This window comes from Anoplopoma fimbria, chromosome 16 (assembly GCF_027596085.1).
Source record: "Anoplopoma fimbria isolate UVic2021 breed Golden Eagle Sablefish chromosome 16, Afim_UVic_2022, whole genome shotgun sequence".
Lineage (NCBI taxonomy): Eukaryota > Metazoa > Chordata > Actinopteri > Perciformes > Anoplopomatidae > Anoplopoma > Anoplopoma fimbria.
In genome coordinates this window covers 11,871,945-11,894,968 of record NC_072464.1, presented here as the reverse complement: position 1 = coordinate 11,894,968, position 23,024 = coordinate 11,871,945, and the positions used below count along the sequence as shown (strand labels likewise).

At 42.3% G+C, this 23,024-nt stretch overlaps 1 protein-coding gene across 1 annotated transcript in view; it reads left to right on the top strand.

Annotated features, from left to right (window-relative positions):
* LOC129104166 (ATP-binding cassette sub-family C member 4-like) overlaps positions 1 to 22,523 on the top strand; it is a 34,931-nt gene extending 12,408 nt beyond the window's left edge. Inside the window, exons 20-31 of the mRNA XM_054614713.1 lie at positions 2,699 to 2,778; positions 8,829 to 8,979; positions 10,078 to 10,197; positions 10,341 to 10,451; positions 10,555 to 10,655; positions 11,721 to 11,912; positions 14,564 to 14,719; positions 17,612 to 17,701; positions 18,160 to 18,332; positions 19,042 to 19,147; positions 20,471 to 20,605; positions 21,993 to 22,523. Of these exons, the coding sequence (XP_054470688.1) occupies positions 2,699 to 2,778; positions 8,829 to 8,979; positions 10,078 to 10,197; positions 10,341 to 10,451; positions 10,555 to 10,655; positions 11,721 to 11,912; positions 14,564 to 14,719; positions 17,612 to 17,701; positions 18,160 to 18,332; positions 19,042 to 19,147; positions 20,471 to 20,605; positions 21,993 to 22,070 (1,493 nt within the window). The 3' untranslated portion in view covers positions 22,071 to 22,523. The remainder of the gene's footprint in view (positions 1 to 2,698; positions 2,779 to 8,828; positions 8,980 to 10,077; positions 10,198 to 10,340; positions 10,452 to 10,554; positions 10,656 to 11,720; positions 11,913 to 14,563; positions 14,720 to 17,611; positions 17,702 to 18,159; positions 18,333 to 19,041; positions 19,148 to 20,470; positions 20,606 to 21,992) is intronic.
* Positions 22,524 to 23,024: the final 501 nt, after the last annotated feature.

The window sequence follows — 23,024 nt, the reverse complement described above, 5'->3', positions numbered from 1 at the left end:
GTTCTGGGATGCAAGAGTGTTAAGAGCAAAGTGGAAGAAGTACTGCAGAGAGGATGATGATATCGAGGTGTGTAAATTGAATGTGGAGATGGAGTCGTGTGTGTGTGTGCAGTGTGGCTGATAGGGCTCCCCCTCGCTCGGCACTTCCACTATTTAATTGCATGAAAGGGAAGCAGAGGAGATTGCAGGAGCCTGGCGGTGAGAGCGAAGAGAATGGATTTAGAATGTATTAGTATTGGCAGCAAGGCGCCGGCGGTGGGAGGCTGCCCCAGGCCCCGAGGCCCTTCATGGAAGTGCAGGTGAGCCGTGCCACCTCCAGCCTTGGCAGCCCCCTCCCCTGTATTCCTTCATTATCGCACTTGCCTTACTGAAAGGCCCCTGCAACTGCACTGGGGCCCACACATGGAGCGGCTCTTAGTCGTCCCGTTATCTTGATGTTTACAGGGAACAGCGATTTGCCACACGCTCTGCTCTAGCCGGACCCCACTGTTCCACTTCTTTAAGTGTGATTGGGGGCCCTGCTCACCTAATATTTCCACCTAAGGGGCCACCTTAGTTGGGAGGGCTTGATATTTCCTGAGCCTGAAAAAGTGGTGCAAATCACCCCTGGAGTCCTCAACCATGAGAAATTGTTTGATACTAATGCTGCTGATATCCTGAAACGACTATACCCCTCTCTACACAATAGGTGATATTGTTGACAACCACCCATAGTGATTGAAGCCATTGTCCCATGCCGTTCTTACCTCATAGGCATTTCCATGCGGTGAATGTCTTTGTGTAACTGCATCACCTGTAATGTATCCCCTCCATAGTCTGCGCAGGATAGAGAAAGGTCTTTACTTCATCCCCTCTGAAACTCTCTGTTAACTGAGCCGATTGTCAAACAGCTGATAGTTGACTGATGTTCTCTGCTCTAGCACCCTCTAACCATGGTATGATGTAACCCAGAGAAACCTATTCTTTTTCTTATTGGCATTGTTTGTCAGATATGCATGAATGTAGGTCATCTATGGCTTAGACAGTAAAATTACACATACAATATTATTGGATCTTCCGCAAACACAGTTTGACAAGTACTCCCCCCATTCCCAGACTACAGCAGCGATATTCTACACTAGTATAGCAGCAGCTCTACCCCCTTGCATGAACCCTCCCCTCGGGATGTCTGTATGCTAAAGGGGCACTCACACTGTGAATAAGATTAGTCTGCCTCCAAGTGTACAACATGCTTACGCCACTTGACTTTGAATCAGTACTGATTTGGAGCATTGCTGGATTGTTGCGGGGAATAATGCGCTGGCTGGGTTTATGCAATGGCTGTTATGGGGAGCCCGGCCTCGTCTGCATGCATGTTTTTAGGCGAGAGCGGCATTTTGGATAAAGCTGTAAGCTGCTTACGGCCGTGGAGAGAGGTGATTACAGGGCCCACCTCTGTAGGACTGACTGGGAGGCTGGGAGGCAACTTTTTTTCGGTCAGTGGTGCCACGCCTCCAGAGTGCCATACCACCACATTCTGCCAATGTGCCGCTCAGCCATTCCTTCTCTCTGCCCCGTAATAATTCCCACCCTGTTTCATGATCTGTTCCGTGAGCCTTGATTAACTCATCTGCATGCTTGCGGGCTTAGTATCACTTTATCAGGGGTTGTACACTAAATATGTGCTGCTTTATTTACATTCTCCTCAGATAGATATTACTGTTTGCTCAGTGATGTGTCACCTTGGGTTGCTTAAACATTATGTCACCATTTTGGAGGCGCTTTGACAGGGAATATACACTATACACAACAGATCTACACAGCTTGGCCGTGTCTTTTAACTTGAGTTCAGTCCCTGTAGTGGCAATACTGGCACTGTAGTTGTACTTTTGGTCTGCCTCTGAGAGTCTGAGGGCTTCCTTCAGGGACAGAGATAGAGAAAGCCTTTCTGCCTTGCCTGCCTTTAGGTATTGTAGTTTCGGGATTTGCTATCACTGACCCTGCAATACACAGTGTGTGAAAAACAGCTGGAGTGTAATCTTTTGTGCTGTGGGATCAGAAAATGGGAGCAAAGTTACCAAAGGAGTCGCAATAAAGGGGCTGCCACAGCACCTGCAGAGCACCAGCCAAAATAATGAACACCTGAGCAGATTGGAGGCAACTCAATTAACGTCACTGACACTGCCAGTCAGAACATAAAGGCAGGTACGCAGCTTCTGTTGCCCTTTGTTTCCAAACAAAAGGTTCCCTCGTGTATTCAGCCAAGAGTAGGGCAGTCTTTATGAAATGCCAGACAAATAATGATTCATTGTTTAATCTAGATAGGCCTGTGTTTTTCTTGTGATATCACATTCAGTGTATAAGCTGTTTTCTGTTAAAAAGGAAGGGACTTTGGTAACAGTTCCTCAATAGTCTAGTGAGACTAGAAGAAAATTGAAAAAGGATAAATATTGTTTTTTAAGGGTGCAGTGTAGCTAAGGGATGAAGAATACCTGTATCTTTTTGTTACTTAGAATTTTTTTCCAAATGTCTTATAAAACTAGTTTAAGGTAGAATAAATACTCCAAGTAGTCCGTCGTACTACATAATTAGACATTACATCACATTATTTCACCTAATTTTACTATATTGCTACTGATTGTACAAATTGACAATCATGTTTTCTGTTTTACATATATCTACCCTAATGTCATCTAATCTGTTCTTTTGTGTTTTCCAGGAAGAATCCTCAACAGGTTTTCGAAGGACATCGGTTACCTGGACTCTCTGCTCCCATGGACGTTCGTGGACTTTATCCAGGTGAGTCTCACCTCGGCAGGTTTGGTCGCTGGCGCTGCAGCATGGGAAGGCCATTTCATGCCTGGCTAAACCTGCTTTGTGGTCCGGGACCCCTAATCTGGAAACAATTACTGTAGGATTACCCGCCAGCGCGGCCCAGCGCCTGCACAGATTTAATAAAAGTGTGCACATAGGCTGAGGGCGTGGCTCCCTCAGTGTGACACAACAGAAGCGGCATCTTGAGAGAATGTGTTTGGGGACTAAGCAAGATGATTGGGAGAGAAAAAGGTACCAAGGGGGAAATAAAAGCCACAGGATGATGGGGATGATGTGGAGGAAAACAGTGGGGAGGCGAGGAGGGGTTTGACAAAGATGATGCGTTGGGTGGCAAAGAGACGAAGTGTGAGCAGCAGGCATACGGTGTGTTTGCAGGAGTGGGGCTGGAAGCGTGGTAGAGGGGAAAGGGGACAGGTCAGTTGGAACAGATCCAGAGCAGGACTTTCCTTCTCTCAGCACAATTCACCTAATGCTCTACAGTCTTACAGGCCTGGTAGCCAAGGGCCACCCTGGTGCATAACCAGGTTGGGTTACCAAATGCCACCCTGCCACCGTGACAGCCATCTTCCACGAAAGCCTGCGGAGATGAGCCAGCTCATGCACCTCGCACCACAAAGAAGGGAATGTTCGCTGCACAATTCGAGGTAGAGGAGCAGGCGTGGCTCTTTGGTTAGGGCCAAAGAATAGAACAAAGGCGTGCTGAAAACGAATCCCTCCTTCACAATGCCTGAGTGATGTTTGTGGCAGATACCCATCTCACAGTAGACAAAAGCCATCTTAAATGCTGAAAGCACAAAAGATCATATGCACAAAAGCTTTTTGTCTGCTATAGTTTCCCTCATTTTGATAATAAAGTGAATAATGGCCGGAGTAAAATAATAAGTTTGTAAAAAGGTGCATTGGTCCATCAGACTAAAAACAGACTTATGTTGCACATATATACTCACTGTACACCAAGTATGACATATCCATTCAACCATATAAGTTATTACCTGTCTGATCATGAAATACAAGACGAAATACTATTTAACCGTGTGTCTGTTTTGCAGGGAAAGCTAGCTTTTAATCACTGAAGAGTAAACTGTCAGAATAAGACTGTCTCTATTATATGCACATTATTTCTGCCGGTCATTTGCTGCAGCAGAAAATGGGAAGTGATTGGGATGGTGCACACAGGTGGCATCCTTTGGACAGGACACTTTTGTTTGTGCTGCTTTCTGCTCTTGTTTGCAGGTGTCTTTCATGGAGCAGCCTTTAATGCTTTCAGGAAGGATGATTTTCACTCTTTTTTATCAAAGTATTAGCCGTGCAGAAAAGCTGCTGATCCTGACCATTGTTGCTCATTCACAGAGGGACATTTCCCCATAGTCATTGTTTAAATGGTTGTCCAGGGGGAATAAAGTGAAACTTCATAAACAATGCCCTAACTGGTTTATCTCCCTCTATGGGGAGAGGCCGCTTCTGTGTGGGGATTTGCACCAGAGCCTCCCCCTTTATGGTGGAGTAAGCACTTCACAGCCTCTCAGCGCTGCCCCCATACCCGCCTAACAAGGGGATTCCCTCAAGCTGGGGGAACCTGGTTACACCCCAGAGCCCTATTTTTTTCACAGGTCTCATTTAGTAGTAATTTAGTGTATTGGGAAAAAAGGCTCTTTCTCTTCCCTCTTTATGGTCAGGGGACAAAGACAGAAATGTCAATTAAAAACACCTCAGGCTTCAGGGACTGTCTGCTTTTGTGCAGACTTGACCTTTAAATCCTGGGTTGGCTCTATTTTCACAGAGGGGGCAGAGGAGGAGGGCAAGACAATGAGGGGTGAGTACAGGGGTCTTTCAGTGGAGGATTTTGTGTGAAGGCTCTTGACCAAGTCACATCACTAACTGTGAGGTCCATACCTACAATCATAGGTCTTCTAAACCATCCATACAAATTCAGTTTGTCAGCATGAGCATTCTACGACACCAGCTGACAGTAACTTTCATTTAAATGGGACTTAGCCCGCTCTCCCCAATGTTATTGGCTTATAAACACGCATAAACACTGGCTCATAAATCATAAAGTACAGCAACCAACAGTCCTCCGGAAGAGATGAATTAGCTGAAAGTGTGTGTGAGAACAAGAGGGAGTGCATGTGCGCGGTATGCGGACACACACACATGCACACAGCCAAGATGGCTATTGTCTAAAAACACTGGCGGGTGGATCGCTGTGTGAGTCTGTATATTGTGGCACATTGTGTGTCAGGCCCTTTCAGTGGCTTTGTGGGATATGAGAACTGCTGACGTAACCGTGAGTCCTGTAGGATGGGATTTCATCGGCTTTCTCTCTCTTCTTTACCATGCTGGTGACAGAAGAAGTGAAGAATGCACTGGCTCCAGGCGTTAACACAGGTTATACTGAGAAAAAAAGAAGGAGATGGTGCTGTGTGGAAATATATAGGTTGTGCCATAAATCCCCTTTAAGAATTGTTTTATGACATTGCCATTGTCTTCCTGCACAAGGTGAACAATACATGTGACCCAGAAAGGTGAGAAGCCTAAAGAATAACTCAACTACTTGTTGTATTCACTCATTCGTCAAATTAGTGTAAAGAATTAATAAAAAAATAAAAAATAAAGAAAACTGTGAGTGTAAGTGTTTTGTGTGCGTGTGCGTGCGTGTGCGTGTGCGTGTGTGTGTGTGTGTGTGTGTGTGTGTGTGTGTGTGTGTGTGTGTGTGTGTGTGTGTGTGTGTGTGTGTGTGTGTGTGTGTGTGTGTGTGTGTGTGTGTGTGTGTGTGCTTAAGGGTGTGCCAAACTGGCCACTCAGCAATACCACACATGGTCATTTGATGGCGAGCACTTGCCAGCAAAACCTTCCAGTGTGTGTATGTGTGGTCTCCCATGATGCCGCGGTCCAGCACCTCAGCTGCTCTTACTCAGACATACAGGCCAGGCCAGGGGTCCATTGAGCCTGGGAACTTACATAACAAAGTCACATTGTTATCTAGAATCGCACATCATGTCAATATGATGAAGATAATGCATTCCATGCTTTCTGTGAGTGACTTTTGTATTTGTGAATTGCTGTTTTTGTACAAATTTCAAATGTTTTTGTGTTGTTTTCAAGAGAGGGAGAAAGGAGCAATGGCTGAATGAATGAATTTGCTGGACACAAGTGATTTATAGTAGGGAGAGAGAGTGAGAGAGAGAGAGAGACCGCATTTCAAAGCCTTTCTCTTATTTCCAAAACGGGGTTGGAAATCAGCAGCTTGACTGAGCCCAAATAAGTGACTTCTTTTACCTTTTCACAGCACACAAAGGCCTAATCCTAGGACTACTTGAGCCACCAATGTAGACAGCGACTGAGACCACCACAGTATGTGTCAGAACCTCCTCACCACACACAAAACACATTGACTGCAGCTTTATGAAGTGAAAATGGCCCAGAAAGGGAAAATGTGAAGGAGGTGTCCACAGTCATTTCTCCCAAAGAAAGGCCATAGCATCTGGGCATTTAATGCTAAAATAAAGCCCAAAGACAGAGTAGAATGGACTGGGTCACTTCTATTGTTCCAGAGCCCGAGTGGAACGGCCCTGTTTTGTTTCAGTACCACTGACCCTTGCAACTTATTGTGCCGCTCTGTCACGGACAAGTGTTGAGAGAAAAAAATTCCAACGATGACAGAGGACTTCTTTTGAGGAATTTTCTTTGCTATGCTTTGCCCCTCATTTCCTGTTTTGTTTGCACTTTTTTTCCCCTTTGGCAAATATTGCACACTGTCAGTAAATAAAGGGAGGATGAAAAAAAGCTTGTAAAAAGCGTACCGGTTCTTTGTGTCCGGAGGGATGTTTAATTAAGGGGAAGTGTTTATTTTCTGCCGTGGAACAACAGTCGCTATCATTGCCGAGCACAAATATAGCAATTAACTTCAATTTTCTGCATTTATTTTGACATCAAAGAGCTGATAGAATCATAGAGAAAATAATGCAATTAGGGTCAGCAGAAATCTCAATGGTCTTTGGACACAGCAGTGCGCCCAGTTTGCTTGAATGACTGAATCAGATGCGTGCGGTAGCTTTCTTTTCTTGCTAAAGAGCAATTAGTGGTAATTCTTTATTTAAACTGTTTGTATACAAAACCTTTCATCCTTTTATCCACTTTTATGTGCAGCGGGATGTGGCTTTGGGAGTTTTCTGTTCCTGTGTGGTTTAATTGGAGATATGGATGTGGTCCGGGGGGGTTGAGGTGTATGCTTGTAGGATCACTTATCTGAATCATCTCTGTGTAGTGTGGGTGGGGGGCCACGGTGTTCCCGATGCTGACATGATAAGCGCCAGACCACGCAAATGGATCACATCAAACAGGGCCTTGGCGACAGTGGGCCCTGGGGAGCAGGAGGAGGCTAAACTCCTATCTAATGGTTCCTGTTACTCCTCTGTCCCCCACTGTCAGATAAGCCTGACTCGGACCTCAGTGGCCTCCGACTTAAAATGGGCCCAATTAGAATTTAAGGAACCAATACAAGGCAAACATGAAGGAGCAGTGTCACTGTGTCACCAATCAGGAGAGAGAAAGAAAAATAGAATATTTGACAAGACATTTGTTCAGTTAATATTTGATCCCCTCAAGGGAAGGCTGGATAACATGCAGTAATGGCTCGTGGGCCACCATCTCACTTTGCAGTCTGGTAGCCTTCCATCAAGGCTAAGATTGAAACTTATGTACTGTGAAATTCTTGGGATCAGTTGTGCTCAGTAGCTTCCACTCACTGTTTGATTGTGCGGGCGCCACTACAGCAATGGTTAGACTAGTAATACCCTCTTATCTGAACTGCCAATGAAATTGAGTAGCTTTTCATCATGAAACTACACTGAAAGTGATCATGCCTAAATGTGTGCTTAAGTGGCAGATAACATCCGTAATTAAGGTGCTAAATTAAATTTCCATCTCTCTGGGCTAGTCTGAGACCACTGAAGGTAACAGTACGATCCTAATCTCCACGTTTTGGGATTCATCTCTTAGGATGTGTCTAATTTCAGGGTGTGAGGTTTCAATTTTATCATCTATCAATCGAATATGAAATATGTAACACAGTATACTTCTCAGTTAAGAAGAAATGGTCTCTCACATGTGCAGTAGTGGGAGAAGTATTCACATCATTTATTTAAGAAAAAAAGTACTAATATCACTCTGTAAACACACTCCACTAAAAGTCCTACATTCCAAATCCTAGAGTATAGGGATAGAAATATTGTCAGCAAAATGTAGTTAGTATCAAAGTATCAAAAGTACTTGTACAGCACAAAAATGCCCCCCCCCTGAATATTTTGTATACATACCGCTGTACAACTACAAGTACTGACAATCTTAAAAAATACCTACACAGATGGGCTCTAGTGAAAGCATGTTATTTAATCATAATGATTCTTTATCAGATTCTTCAATCAGTATCTAAACACAGTGCAGGGTTGGGTGCTTTGGTGTCGTCATTGCCTTCAATCCTGTTTAGGCAGCTCTGGTATCCTGGTCTAGATGTGTCACAGAGCCATTAACACGGGTGATGAGTCACTGTGTTGTTGAGGGCTGTGTGGTTTGAGTGTGATGTATCAGATACCCACAGTGTGGTTCCCAGAACCCTCTGCCAGTCACTGTGGCCATGCTCGTTGGCTGGCTGCTCTGCCAGTGAGGCTTACAGGCCAGAAGTGCTGAAGGGAAAGCCCCAGGGAGCCAGGGATATGAGCTCCAGTGGCCAAGTGGTAAATTCTCACCTGCTACTAAGTGAGAATTAGCGATGTGGTCGTTTTCCTTTCACACTGTGAGTCACATAACCCTCAGTCCCACAACCTGCTGTTACCTTACTGTATGTCTGTGATGGTCTCACACGAATACAACTGAAAGAGTTTCTCTTGTTTAGCCTTAAGAAATAGGCCTCACTGCCCCGGTGGTAGCCCACACAGCAGCAGTGGAGCTTCTGACTCAGATGCTGTTTGTATTAGTTAGTGTTTTGCTCCTTTCTATTTCTCTTTCTGCCGCAGGTATTTCTCCAAGTCATCGGAGTGATTGCAGTAGCGGCCATCATCATCCCCTGGATCCTTATTCCCGTTGTTCCCCTTCTTGCTGTCTTCCTGTTTCTGCGACGCTACTTCCTGCAGACCTCTAGAGACATCAAGCGCCTAGAGTCTACCAGTAATTATTTATTTTTTTGGTGGTGGGGTGGGCATGTCCATTTGTGGTAAGAGACAAAAGCCGACCACAGGCATGCTAATAGACCATTGAGGAAAGCCATGGTCATTAGCATAAAGGCTAAAGGTGGCGGTGGCCTATGGCTCGGCCACACGCAGTTTCCTCAAGAGACGGGAGTTCATGACATCACATACAATGGGAAAAATGCCAAGTGGGCATGACTAGGCCATTGCAGGCTTTAGTTCATCTATTTTGTTCTGGGCTGAGAGCCCAAATGCACATTGGCCAACAGGTTCCATCATCTTAAAGAACAAAAGTTCTATTAAATAGCCCAGAGGAAACATTAAGGTTTTGTCTTTGGTTTTGTAAGATTAACAAATAGCAACAAAAGACCACTCAATTGAAACCTTTCCCTAAATCAAAACTCTTTGGCATCGGGGACATATGGATGTGTGTATGATGCGGTACATATTTCACCATTGACTACCAAATCACAGTTTTCTTTGTCTTCGCCTTCTGGAATTTAATATATTGAGACAAAAAACCCAAAACGTCAAGTAGCAGCTGACTGAATAGCTCACTGAAAAAAACCAGAATGTTGAGACGTAGAAGCAGTAATAAAGCAGGATATATAAAAACAAATATGTCCTGAAACCATGTTCACATTTAAAAAATGAATGTTTAAACTATTCAAAACTGTTGTTGGCATTACATGAGGCTCATTTGTGCTGAAAAATGTAATTTTTTAGGTTTAACTTTACAGATTCAAGGATAATATATTGTCATTACACAACGGGTTGTATAACAAAATGAAGTGGTAGTCCATGCGCTGCCAAAGAGAAAAACATGACAAACAACAACAACAAAAACACAGTAGTGCATTCCTGTGCATTTTGAAATTGCATCAGGAGGAATTCAAACAGCAGCAACAAAATTATTTTTCTATGCAATATGGCCGAAATCTTCACAGTATTACAAATTTGGTTATCAGGGAAATATTGTCCATCAACTTTGATTATTTTTCAGGACCAAGCATCATTGATGCATTTTTTTTTTCAAATACTAACTAACAAATGTGGTGTGTGCCTTTATTTCTTTTAGCTCGGAGTCCTGTATTCTCCCACCTTTCTTCCTCTCTCCAAGGACTGAGCACCATCCGTGCCTTCAAGGTTCAGCAGAGGTTTCAGCAAATGTTTGATGAACATCAAGATCTTCACTCGGGTGAGATTGAAAAATTATATTTCAGTTAGGGGTAATAACTTTTTATCAAACCCATTCAAAGCCATTCAGGCGAATGCTACATGTTTCAATATCAGCAATATTAAGGGTGTAGAGATTATATGTGTGTTTTTGTTGGTTAACAGAGGCCTGGTATTTATTCCTGACTACTTCTCGCTGGTTTGCTGTGCGTCTTGATGGAATTTGCTCAATTTTTGTCACCATCACTGCTTTTGGCTGCCTTTACCTCAGGGAAGGTATGGACTTTGGCTAAACCATGTGAAACATTGTTGACATGTGAGACTGTATTAGTGAAACTATGACTATAAACTTCTGACTGTATGTTTACTTTGTTTTCAGGACTAGAACCAGGTGCAGTGGGTCTGGCTTTATCTTATGCAATCACACTTACAGGCATGTTCCAGTGGGGCGTCAGACAGAGTGCAGAGATCGAGAACATGGTGAGAACATTTACATTGGAACACTTAACTTGAGTTTTCTCATTTATGAGAGAACATTTTATTTAACCCAAAAATGAAACAAACAATTTACAAAATATGTTACAAATGTCTGGGCTTATAAAAGAGGTTGCCTAAACTGAATTTAACTGATAATGGCTGAGTAGACCATTTTTGAAACAAAGGGACAAAACAAAACAAACATTACCACCTAAACTACAAATAAAACAGTACAGTTAGTACATCAGCATAACTATTTTAGCAATCAACAAAAGTACCAACAAACCAATATAGTTATAAGAAATAAACAAAAGTCTCTAAACTAGAAATCCCCCCATCATGTTGCTGGCAATTGGTACAATCTGATTGGCCACTTTTTTAAACAGCTCTGCTTCAAAGGGTGCATCTTTTGCTCCAGCATGACACGATTTCCCTCAAGCAGTAACAACCAGCAGCGGCACCCTCAGCACTGGTAACTAAAAATAAATAAGTTACAACAATTCAAGAAAAATGTATCTAAAGACGAAGTAAAGCACAACTCAATGTGTGTGCTACAAGTAGAAACTAAATAGACTATGAATATCATGGTATGAAAGCCATGTGTCATCACTAAACAGTTTGCTGATTGGTGTGCAATGTTCAGGAGGTCAACAAAGTCAATGAGGACTAAACTAACTATTAAATGTAAACTTAAGAAAATCGCGTGCGGTAGGGTTACCTACATTCAGAGCAGCCGTGTGGAGGCTCTAATGAAAGACACAGCTAAGTTTCATTGTGGGAAATGTAGGCTCCAGTGTTTTTGGACTAATTTCAGAGACTTAAAGTCATCTTATGTCAGCCTCTGCTGCTTCGATTTTGCGATTACTTGAGTACTCCTATAAAACACTAATTCCCTGGCTAAATAAGATTATCTTTGAGGTGGTTAAATTTGAAATACAATGCAGACATGTTGTCATAATTAGTTTTTTTTTTTTACTGAATAACTTTATGTTTACAGAAGCTGAAGTACTGCAATGTTCAATAGTTTCACTTGATCAGAAGAGCAAAACATTGCTTTATCTTTTGTAGATGACATCAGTGGAGAGGGTGGTTGAATATGCGGAGCTGGAGAGTGAAGCACCCTGGGAGACGGACAAACAGCCGCCGAATGATTGGCCCAAGTCAGGGTCCATCACCTTTGACAGAGTCAACTTCTCTTACAGTGCCAGTGAGCGTTTGGTCCTGAAGAACCTGACTGTTGTCTTCACATCCAGAGAAAAGGTTCTTGTCTTTATTCCCACCTGTGCATGCTTACTGGTGTGCACAGCCCGTGACTTAGGTTGATATGCAGCTAGTGTAGAAGGCGTGATGTGATTCTTTTTCATGTGCCATTATTTTCAAATCAATTATTAAAGGGACACCATATTGTGCTGCTGAATCTTCAGGACTATACCATTTGTGATTCATGGAATACATATCATGTAATTAAGACTGTTCAAGTGGATCCATTTGTTCCTAATTTGCATTTTGAGCTACCTGACGGTGACAACTGTTTATTCACTATGAGAGGAGAGGCCGAGGGAGAGGGGCGATGGTGGAGAGAGGGAAGCAGAGGGAGATGGTTGAGGATGATTGAAATTGTGTTTAATGCAGGGGGTGTACTTTGCATGGCTATGGTTGGCCAGGGCGGCTGATTTCACAATGGATGGGTTGATAAGTGCAGAGGCCCTGGCTCTGACAGCCCATGGGAGGGATCTCTGTCACATGCCATGGGGTTGAAAGGCTTTGTGCATCCTGACAGTTCCCCTGACACCCTTTCACAAGGAAACCTGCACCTACAGTACAATATCCATTCACTGTGGCCCTCACTACAGTCACTTACTGTACAAAATCATATAAAAACAAAAAACTGCAACACCTCAGGTGACCTTCCATTCTTATTATCTACACAAGGAGGATCATGCGATCGGTTGAGTGTGTGTGGGTTTAAATGAGTGAGTGCACATCTCTGTGTCTTTCCGAGGCCGATCTTGCATTCTGCTGCAGAAAACTGATTCATATTTTGGGGGGCCAATTATGGCTGCATGCTTAACGACCTCTTCTGGTTGTGGTGACTCACATTTTCTCAAAAGACCTTTTAATGCCTGTTTTATACTGCCATTAACTGCCTGCTGATTCCTCACTAACAACTCTTAACTGGCCCCTGGCCTGTAGGGGCTTTTAGTGATAACCCTGCTGAGTTCATTGCCGACCCCCAGCTGCTACACAGTAGGGTAAAACAGTGTGCACACTTTATTTTTTAGCCCTTAGCTATTTGTCAATTAACATAATTGTCTGTTTGTTTTTTAACCTTGGCTCAAAGAAAAAGTCCTTTCAGTACATCCAAGTCTTGTGCTTATAGATAGATGTGCCACATTTAGACAAACCCCATCATCTACATCATTAAGATCCTGGATCATTGAGGTTGGTCCTTTCTACAGAACTCTCAACCAAAATGCATGATTTGGGTATGCAACAGTGGAGCCACTGGCTAGACTTACAGGTATTCAAGCCACACTAATGGCAGGTTGACCCTGATTTCCCACTAGACACACTTCATCTAGTACGCCTTCTATCAGGCCAACATTTTCATTTGTTCAATACTTGATTTATGACCAAATACCTTTAGCCTAGCTATGTTGTATTTAGTGGGAATAAGCTAATATTAGCATGCTAAGATGCTAAGACAGTAAACATTATGCCTTTAAAGAATCAGCCTGTTAATTTCCTTTTGAGCATGTTAGCATTCTGACGTTAGCATTAAGCTCAAAGCACTGTTGCACCTTTATACAGTCTTACAGAGCTGCTAGCGTGGCAGTAGACTTTTAGGTAGTATTCCGACGGAAATCAGCCAAGAATTAAAACACGGCAAAGGGCTGCTTTGATTGGTGGTTGATGGTTGGTGGTTGGTGCGTGCTGGTTTGGAAAAATTGCTACAGGTATAGGTGAGACATAAAATACAATCTTGGAAGTAAAAAAAGATCCTGCTCAGTGGCTTATAGTATTCACAGAAAGGACTCTGGAAAGTTATCACAATGGCAACACTTTTGTCCACGAATGTGTGGTTACAGGTTTTTGTTTGGCCAACACAGCGTCTTGCTGGATGATGTCACTGTGGCAACAGTTGAACCAAGTTCAGGCCTCATTCAAAGGAATGAGAGGGCTACATATTTTCATGCAGAGTCAGCTCACTGAACACAACCTTTGTCTAACGTCCTGATTGGTTGGCTTGCACAGTACAAGATATACACAGAAACAACAGTGTGGTTAAGCCTATAAAGCCTTTAGTGCCTTGTTTAAAGGTTTCACCGGTTATCATAGAACTGGAGTTATAGTGAGTAACTTGAAGTTCCCAACCCTCAGACGTTGGCATATTAAATGCATTAAACTGTTTGACTATGAAATGAGCACTTTAAAATAGCTGCCTTGAATCATAAACATATGCAACAGGTCCAAAACAAAAGGATACTGATGGTACCAAAATGGGTTCATCTGATGCCATGGGAATAAGCTTTAAAATGATTCAACCAAGATACGAGAATATGTTTAGTTATTGCAATATGACTAATACATTTTCAACGGAGGCTTAAATCATTCTTGTTTTAAATGTCTCACATTTTCTACACTACCTGCCAAAGTCATATGACTACTATCAAAAAAGTGATTTGTTATACCTGCTTGTTGTAGAATATAATGTTTTCCATCAATCTCTTTTTATTTACACACAATACAAGTGTTTCCATTGTAGTTAGTCATAAGACATGATCCTCTGTGACATGACACAATAAGCACAAGTATGATAAATAACCAGACGAAGCATGATAATTATGTTTTTTTCAGTTAATTTGTTGAATATTTTACAGATATTAAAATAGCTCTTTTCTCCACTGTAGGTTGGCATCGTTGGACGCACTGGTGCTGGTAAAAGCTCCCTGATCTCTGCCTTGTTCCGGCTGGCAGAACCTGAGGGTAGAATAATGATTGATGGCTTTCTGACATCTGAGATTGGTCTGCACACCCTTCGCCAGAAAATGTCCATCATCCCACAGGTGCCCTTTTTAAATTGCCCTCGGTCTCAGCTGTTCTGTCTTGACATATAAAACTGTGCACTAATGATAATAAAATATTAAAAAATTCTTAAAAACTCGTAATAAAATATTTGACATTATCATATATTAGAACCTATGTACAGCAGTCCAACTTTCAGTATAATATTATGGTGTGTTTAATGTCTTTGTCCCTTTTCTAAAACTGCTGGACCTTTTTCTTTTACTTCTTCTGTACTTCTTTTGATTCCTCATGATTGAGAATCGTCAGAAATGTCAGATGAACACTGGTAACAGACACCTTCATGTTTTGGCCCTTTTTTTTTTTTTTTTTTACACGCCTGGCTTTTAAAAAAGCTAAAACAAGTGAGGAAATTTACAGTCGTCTCTCAGGGGATTTCTGAAAGTGAGACAAACAGATGCCTTGAGACAGTTTAACTTTATTTCCGCTTGTTGAAACTGATACGGCATTAAGAAAATGCCAGCCTGCGGGTGAGTGTCAGCAGAGTGGAGGGAGGGGAGAAGACTCCCACGGCCTGTACTGTGAAGAGAGCAGTTCCCCATCCCTGACAGAGGATTAGCCCTCTACCCCCCAAACATGGGAAAGCTGCTTAGAAGAAGTCTCCCCCATCCTCACAGTCAGAGTCCCCTTGTACACCGTCACTTAGCCCAAATCTCAAACATTTCAAGGCTGCAGCCAAGATGCCCAAAAACAGTTTCATTAATGCTTTTCAGTGGATTTGATAGGTTTCTGGCACTGCTACTACTTCAGATAAAGTTTTACTTCCTCGTCCAAAGTAGTTTGAGATGGATGTGATGTGTGTTTGATGTGATTTTGTTTACTTTTTCTATCTCTCATGGGAGAGACTTGCACAAAGTGGCAGGTTACCAGTCAGAACTTTAACTGCATGCCCATCTGTATCACATAATAACTGTATGGCATTTTCATGATATGAAGTCTTACAAGTAGAGTTTCTCTGTATCATGCTCTAAGTTTTAAAAACTGGTATAGACCAAGTACCAAGGATTTACACAAATCCATCTGAAAACCTTTTTTTTATTCTCCTCTGAGACGTCAGAGATGAAATGATATTCAGTCAGCCTTTAAAATTGAAAAAATCTTGATATAAATTGCTAGTTACGTGACCTTTTCATGTGGAATTTTGAGTGTAATATGTATACATTGCCAGTGAGGAGTTTCATCATTTGCCACCCACAGATTTGATTATGATAAGCATTCATTAGCATATTGCGTTAAAAAGGATCTATTTCAGTTTCTATTGAATTCTCTGGAATGACTTGGAAAAAATGATTTTTGTGGCAAACACAGAGCTTAGAATTGGTGGAGCACATAATCGGTCTATGGAAAGCTGTGCTTGAAAGCAGTTTTTCCGACCGAACATTGAATCCTCAATTAACGTGTGTCACAAAACTAGTTTGAATTGGGACTTCAGTTGGCTTTATGACAAGGCAGTATTCCTGTGACAGAAGGAAAAGCTCATTGGAAGTAAAGAGGTGTAACATTTTCTAAGGCACAGGTAGCAAGCATGAAAGTCCTGAAAGCTTTACTTTTTCGGGATAGAAATTGAGCAGTTACTCCTGAGTTTTCTGACCTACTTGTTTGTTGGTTTTGTATTTGAGAGGTGTGTACTGCATAAATCTGTGGGCCTTTTTCCGTCACAGCACTGGCTGCTGACCTGTTGAGAGAGCAGAGATGAAAGTGTGATAGTGAGTCACATTCATACTAGAAGTACTGTATACTTAACGGCAGACACTCAGCCTTTCAGACCCATTGTGTACTTTTCTCTTGCTCCTGATCTAATCTCACAGTTGCCAGGTAAACAATTCCTATCTTGATTTGAGGTAAGATTTATATCTTGAGTAAACTGGGGTTATCACATTGCCATTACTGTGTTTACGATACAGTTGAAGTCTATCAGTTTTTTGTTATGGGCAGTTGTTTGCTGCCCCGTGTCACCTCTATTGCTGTGATAGACTCGGCCACACCACATTAAAGCTTTCTTTTTTTTTTAATCGTCATTCTAACCATTTAGGTGTCATAAATCCAGTGTTAAGAAAGCGCAGAGGTATTTGTTCACTGATGAAAAAAACCCATATAAAACGCTTATCTACAGCAGCTCTGTACCATGAGAGGCAAGACGGTCTCCGTATGACGACCTAGGAGAGTCCTAGAAGGGGCCTCAGTAAATCACTTCAACACTGGATCCGCGTTTATGAATAAATATCTGAGCTGTCACAAGGAGATGCCGACTTGCTCCTGTTTATCAGGTTTACCACAAACAGAGTGGCATGTTGGAACGATGCCTGTGGACTCGTGTGCTTGTTCATATGCTCTGTAATAGAGAGCTTTATTTACTCTCCTAAAGATGACTGTGTGGCTGAAACCTGATACAGGTGTGTGTGGCTCACCATAAATACATATCTTGGACATCCTAGCTGTCTGAGATCTGAGGCTGTCCTTTTTATGAGGACAGTAAACTGATTCGATAACCCCTTGTGACAAATGCTTGTGCAGTAGAGCTGTTACTTTTGGCTGACATCATTTCTAATAAAGCTACTGTATGAAATGCATTGTATGGTAACTGACTAGATGGCACCTTTTCTGCCATATTATATATTCAGACAATGTCGCACAGTTATTATCCACCAACGCCCTTACACAAGTGATAGTTTTCCAAGAAAAAAGATCAACTTATTGAAGCATATTTGGCCGGAGCATTGAAAAGAGTGTCGCAAGTCCTTTGTGAACATCTTCTCCTCAAACATTGCCTAGCGGCGCTCTATAAAGCTTGTCTTAACCCTTTCATACATCTTCCCCCTTGTCATTATCTTAACTGGCCACGGCCTTCTCTTTCTATATCCATCTATCCACAGGACCCAGTTCTCTTCACGGGCACCATGAGGAAGAATCTGGACCCTTTCAGGCTGCACACAGATGAGGACCTGTGGAATGCACTCCAAGAGGTACTCCAGCGTGGCTCTGAATGATTCCCCCTCGCCGGCCCAGGGGGGGATCCCTCTGTCCCGCTGTACAATGCTGCCATTCAGCCTCCCTGCTCGCCACAAGTCATGGGGGAAATCCCATTAGGGCCATGGGGCCCAGCTCAATGTGCGGCTTGTAACTGGGAACCATTCAAAATGCTGGGGGAGATGTGTTTGGGCAGTCAGGCCAACCAGGATGAAGGCTACCCCCACAGTGAAGGGCTTCAGCTCCTGGTCCTGCCTCTGAATGGGTTTGGTGGCCTGGATTAAAGCTAGAGGCTGGCCACAAGAGAGCACTGGCCAAGGTCATCAGTGGACCTGGCCCTGCATTGTGCCAGGCGGTTAATGGGTGTGTTTGGATAGCCCTTTAAAGACATCCCCACAGGAAGCCTTTATGAAGGGGTAATGAAGGGTTGGGGCTCTGCTCTCCCTCTCTGCAGGTGCAGATGAAGGCCGTGGTGGAGGACCTGCCCAATAAGCTGGAGACGGTGCTGACTGAGTCTGGCTCTAACTTCAGCGTGGGCCAGAGGCAGCTGGTGTGTCTGGCGAGGGCCATCCTCCGGAAAAACCGCATCCTTATCATTGATGAGGCCACAGCCAATGTGGACCCAAGGTCAGGTGACACTTGATTCTACAAGTAATACATTAAACATCAACGTTTGAACACTCCTTTACACCTGTAGCTATACTGTAAACTACTGCTACTCCAGATGTTTTTTTAGCTGGGTTTAATAAAACTGTAGCACCACTGTTGTTATAAAAACCCAAATTATTCAAGCAATTCTGTAAACAAATCAATAGCACATACTGTAAGTGAAACGGTCATGAAAAGATGCACAAAATTAACCATAATGCACGCTGCCTGGTGGGAAACTAAGGATGTAAAAGGATTGTATCTCTAAAATTTTGTGATTAGAGCATTAGAGCGGAACAATCACAGTCAGCTTATCATTAGCCTACTACACCATGAGCTGGATTGATCAGAGCCTTTCTGCAGTAAACCGTCAATAAATAATCAAAAACACCAAAGTAAACAAATACACTATAAGTATGAAACAAAAAAACAAAAAACAAAATATGATGTGAAATTGGTTTGGAATCAAATCACAATATAAGAAAAAAATGACAATAAAAGTCCAAATAATCTGAACCTATCTTTGTTAACATAAGGACCGCTGCTATCCTTTGTTGTTTTTACCTACTACTGCACATACCTCACTGCTGATGAGCCATTGTTCAGTGTTGAGTAAAACTCCCTGCCCAAGGGTCTTTAGGAAGCAGTGTTTTTTTGTGTTGAGGTGTTGTGTTCCCTGCTCCTTTAGAACTGACGGCCTCATCCAGCAGACTATCCGGGACAAGTTTCAAGAGTGTACAGTCCTCACCATTGCTCACAGGCTCAATACTATCATCGACTGTGACAGAATACTGGTAAGTAAGAATGCAGTAAATTTCCATTGTCCAGCACTTCAGTCAGTATTTACGACGAGATCACTATCCTTCTGTTATCAGTTAGATAACAGAAAAAAATGACCAGCTAGAAGTTCAGAGCTTTTAGCCCTAACATTTTGTGAAATCCCTTCACAAACTTGTTCTATCTTATCAATTATGCTATATTAAGCTCCCATTGTGTACAGAATATGTGGTACAGCGGGAAATAGCCCGCAAAAACATGCAGATCACATGCACTCCATCTGCCGTACGTGAAACTCACCTGATATTCAGAGCTAACAGACACACCTCCCTTTCTTTCCAAGCAGCCTTCTGCACGGTCTTTAGAAATGCAATTCACTTCCTCTATATTGCAACAGCTGGCCTGATTTCTCGCTCACAGCTTTCCTTCTCATTGAGCCTTCGCCTGGGCCACTTGATCTTTGGCCCTTTCCTGCTACTGCCTGCAGAGGTGCCAATTAGTGCCATTTGTGGCAGCATTTGTTAAGCGTCTGTGGAGGACGGGGCACGACCTGGTGGCGGCTCGGTCACTCAGAGGGTTGCTGAGAAAAGCCAAATATCACACAGCGGGGACTTTTTCACACCTACACTTGTGTTAAATGGCCCCAGATTGTTGCGCACTCCAGGAGAACTAAACTGGAGCCCACCTGAATTGCCTTGTCCAAATCTTAAGCTGTGCCATATTTACATGCAGAATGCTTTCCAAGATACAAACTCCATCTCCTAGTATCTTATTGACTACGACCGCAGCTGTACAACTCCCTGAAACAGGGCTTTAGCGATAACACACTGATCTTCATTGCTTTAAGGGGATCAAGCTTGTTAAAATTTGTCTATATTATAATTATAGTCTTTTTCAAATTGCTTGAATTTGCACTATTCTTTGTGTGGTTTATACGGCGTGATGACACAGAAATTATGGTAATTTTCTAGAGTGTATGAAAGGTGTGATTGTTGGCTTTGACTGAGGACCACCCTTAGCCGGTTAAATGCCGGGATAAATACATGGATAAATCACTGATCTTCAGTCTGTCAGAGTCAGCGTGCTAGACTTTCACAATGCTAACAGGCTAAGCTTATTGTCCCTGGCCCTGTCAAGCACAAACAGGCACCGGTGTTTGTCGTTGCGTGAGTCACATAAAATGGATGGTTCCAGTGTGCAGAGAACTAGTGTTTCCCCATTCATCTTGCAGTGTCTGCATGCAACACTCAGCAGTGAAACAGCTGAAATGTCAGTTTTCCCCAAAGTAAAGTATACAGGCAGTGACACACTCACACCCAGCATTGTATGCGTGATTGCAGGTTCTGGATGCCGGGAGGATCGAGGAGTATGATGAGCCATATGTGCTGCTCCAGAACCAGGAAGGGCTCTTTTACCAGATGGTCCAACAGACAGGCAGAGCCGAGGCCACCTCACTGCTGCACGCAGCCAAACAGGTAACCACACCCACCTTTGTCCCAGGACGGGACTGTCGCTAAATTAAAGTCCAGCCAGGGCACACTAATCCCAGACTCTCCCTTTAACTCCAGACTCCATTGCTCACCTCCAAAATGATACAGTTAAGCATAGAAGATGAGCATTACCCTGAAAATGCAAAGACACTTGATTACCATTTTAATTTAAAGTGCCTACTTGGAGCATTGCAACGCCATAACATTAATTTCAAGTGAAAAATTGTCCTCTTTGTAGATTCACATCCTCTGATTTTATCAAAGAAACTTTGTATAATCTTTTTTTTCTCATAATGTAAATTTGAGATCATTTTAGAGATGATTCTAGAAAAGCAGCTTTCTTTGCACTATATCTATTTGGAAATATTGGGTTTAACTTCATCGCGATTTGGGATAAACTTTCTATGGGGATTACTGTAATAGAGAATGTCCATATTTTTTCCCTGTGAAATTCATTTGTGATGTATTTCCCCTTCAGACACTGAACAGATAAGAGCCAGCTATTCATTGTTCAATTCCATTTTATGTGCATCTGTCTGGGACTACAGATACCATATTGCAACTTCAAACAGGTCTTTGTGAAATAAGAAAAAAGTAGGCATCATTTCATTTTCTCTCTGTCCCTCGCACAAATTTATCAGTGGAACTGTATCTTCTCAGCCAGAGAAGTGAAATGAGTAAAATACTGATTTCAAAGACTCAGCACAGTGTGATATTATTTGGTTTCGTCTTACCCTGCACACTGGCGGATTGGTAGTGACATTGTTCAAGCCCTTACGTTTTCCTTTCTTTATTGTAGGGTGCTCTCCTTGGATCAGATTACTGCAACATCCATAACTGTCGAGCGCCACTTATTAAATACCGAGATGGTCCACATGTTGTGTGTCGAGTTTCTACAGTTGTCAGTCAGGGTTTAAATACATTCAATAATCTGATATCAACCTCTAGCTCCTTTGTCCGTGTTGAAAGGGAGTCACAGAGTAGACGGCATATCTCATGCTGAGGCCGACCTGTTTTCACCTGCTTTCACCTGCTTTCACCTCTTTTCCTCAAACTTTCTTTTTTGTAATTGAAAGCGTTGGTCTGTCAGAGCCTCTTTGTGCTTAGAAATAAAGCATTCTGTAGACACTTCAAGCAAACACACAAATAAAAAATGAACTCAAATGAAACAAATAATTTCAGTGATTATCTCCACATTTTTTCCTGTGAATTTCACAGCGCTAAATAAGCCACTTTTGCACGCTTCATTGGGTGACAAATCCCTTCACCTGGCTCCGACTGGATCTGTCATGAATCACGCCTTAACAGATTGTAGCTTAGATTGGACTGTGTGCTTGTGTTCTGTGACACTGCTTCCCTGATGCACTTCCAGGTTTACATGAACAAAAAGCGAGTGACAGACGTGCGCTGTGCCAAGGACATCCGTGTCATCTTTGAGACGTCTCTTTGACAGTTTGGAGAGTCGCTGTGGTCCTCATGCTCGCCATCACTGACCAAATCTTTTACCAGATATACAGGACATTTTAGAATATCCTTCCAGTATATTACAAATGTATTTAGTCTCCCAGCAGGCAGAGTGTAGTTTGTGCTGCATTAGATTGGCGTAGTCCTTTGGTGTGGAACAGAAAAAGAGGCAAGTATCTGAGGCAGGGTGCACCTTTATTGACAGCATAATACTGCATGGCCCTTATTGATTACACCCTGCTATGTTTATGTATGTATGTATGTTACGGCCTCTAGGGTGGCTTCAATCCTGCACTGGTGCTCAAAAGAGTGCAGATATTGGATGTGTTTATCATGGTGCAATACATTATTGGTGGCTTAAATTATTCTTAAGGCAAACATTGTTTGGAAGGACTGAGGTCTTTTCATTATTTGGAAAATGCTTGAATAGACAAAGAGAACCTGAAACGAGAAGGTTTGTTTTTAGTAATTATCGTGCCTTAATCAGAGTATTTATTTTTTGTAATTGCATAGTTTTAATTAAGTAGTCTTCCAGCACTTTGATGATAGTGGTTTTATGTCTACCTCAGCTCTTTTCAGGGAAGAACAGTAAAGTTTTAAATGCAACATGTCATGTACTGTCAATGATAACACAAAGGAACATGGGACAGAAGTTTATTGCCTTTAATAAATATTCTCCAGTGTAATATCAACTTTCTCTATTTATTCTTTTGATACATGGACTGTTGTTGCCTCTATTCAAAGTTATGTATTTAACACTGTTTGTTTCCTCTATCTTAGCGTATGGTTTTATTTCAGGGCATTGCACTTTGTAGTTGTTTAGCGATAAATAAGTGATACAAATGATCATTAATCATTTAAAGAAAATAAAATTCTTATTACATATAATAAAACAGTATTGCTTAAATGTTTCAGTATTGTCTTCATTTTGCATTTAAAA